The sequence below is a fragment of the Blennius ocellaris genome, assembly GCF_963422515.1.
Source record: "Blennius ocellaris genome assembly, chromosome: 14".
Lineage (NCBI taxonomy): Eukaryota > Metazoa > Chordata > Actinopteri > Blenniiformes > Blenniidae > Blennius > Blennius ocellaris.
The window spans coordinates 25876604-25878385 of record NC_137663.1 but is presented as its reverse complement, the minus strand read 5'-3'; the positions used below and the strand labels follow the sequence as shown (position 1 = coordinate 25878385).

Genomic DNA, 1782 nt, shown 5'->3' with positions numbered 1-1782 from the left:
GCGCAGTACCAGCAGTCGCCCCCAGGGGGCAATATGTTCATCAAGAAGTGAAAAAACTCCCGACACTGACGTTTTCAGTCACTATATTATATTTAGAGTCCGCGAACAAGTGCATTTATTTATTTGTGCTCTGGAATTGTTCACGGAAAATAAATATTTGGTGAAAGGAAGAAGTTTTAAGAATGACGAGGCCATGAGCAGGTTGAACATTAATATCACGTCTCGTATATAAAAACCAGGGGAAACTCGAGAAGTAAGAGGTAGAAGGTGATGCGTCAGGATAAAGGGATAAATTGGACAAAGAAAAAGTAAAGTTTGGGAACCAAAGCACTGGAAAGTGACAATAGATATTCTATTTTTAAACTTTCTTTCACATAAAACTCATGCTGGAGCAGCTAAAACAAATCAGAAAGTTAAATTAAGTTAAGTCAAAGCTTAAAACTGAAGAATGAAGCTCGTCTGACAGAGAAATAAAGATATAATGAAATCAAACAAAGTGGGAAATTAGTCGACGTGTGAAAAACCTGCTTCAAATCGCTCCAACCAGCAGGAGCTTTGAACCGGATGAATGTGAACGGGACCGCCGACGTTGGTCCGTGTGACGCGGAAGGAGAAGCACCAGGCCAAGCGTTAGTTTATTTGGCCTAAAAGGGCCATAAATAAAATTTTATTCTCTCAGTTTATTAACAAGCCACAGGAAGGCCGCGGCCGTCTACCACAGCACTGAAAACATGAGTCCACGCAGACAGGAGAGCCGTTCTCGTCCTTCCTTAGAAAAATAAAACAAAATGGTGGTAATACTGTACCAAACTGGAGGCAGAGCAGCGTGGGAGGGGGAGGGGCTTCAGAAGGGGGGTGGGGTGGGGGGGGTGGGCGTGGCCTGGGCAGGAAGCTCGAATCGAACGGCAACGACGACGAGAATAAAACTATGAAAAACCCTTAAATTCTTCTTTTTTTTTTTTTTTCCTTTTTTGTTGCTCATTTTGAAGCGAAGCTGAAGCAGAACGAGCTCCTGTCGGATCGTTTCTCCTCCTCCTCCTCCTCCTCCTCCTCCTCATGGTTCTGCTTCAAACAAAGTGAAAGAATATTGAGAATGATAAAAACCTATAGCAGCAAAAGAGTAACAGAGGAACGGGAGCGGAAGCGAGCGACCCCTGGATTGATCAGGAAGGCATGAAGGGAGGAAGAAGGTCCATGGATCGGTGCCCGTCGGGGGAGGGGAGGAGGAGGGGAGGGAGGGAGGGAGGGAGGGGGGACGGCGCCCCCCCCCCACACACACACTCCCACCCCCGCCAACCGTCAGAGCTCATCTGCCCCCGGTGGGCGTGCGGCCCAGCGCCGCCAGCACCACGCGGCCGAAGCGCTCGCCCAGCTCCAGGGAGGAGTAGGAGGGCAGCTTGGGGGGGTCGTGGAAACTCTTGATCTCCGTGGAGCAGTCCAGCAACTTTGGGAGGAAGTCCGTCAGCTTCTCCTGGAGGTTCGCTGTGGGGGGGGGGGCATAACAATGAGGAAGAGGCATAATGAGGAGGAAGAGGAAGGGCATGGGGGGTGGCGATGAGGAGGGGGGGGGGCAACAATGAGAAAGAGACTCCGTCAATATCGTTTCTAACGTTCATTTGCAAGCTTAATTTTCTGATTTGTTAAAAATATTTTGATTGTTTTCATGACAAACACTCAAAGATTCCACAACGTGCGGCGCCATGTTTGTAATTTGACACCAGCATATTATGGCAAACCGATTTCCATTTGTCCCGGAGCTCGTCGAGACTTCGGTACATCGCC

At 48.7% G+C, this 1782-nt stretch overlaps 1 protein-coding gene across 1 annotated transcript in view; it reads right to left on the bottom strand.

Annotated features, from left to right (window-relative positions):
* Positions 1–618: 618 nt before the first annotated feature.
* usp25 (ubiquitin specific peptidase 25) overlaps positions 619–1782 on the bottom strand; it is a 41540-nt gene continuing 40376 nt past the window's right edge. The window contains 1 exon segment of the mRNA XM_080508907.1: positions 619–1482. Coding sequence (XP_080365033.1) covers positions 1307–1482 — 176 coding nt within the window. The 3' untranslated portion in view covers positions 619–1306.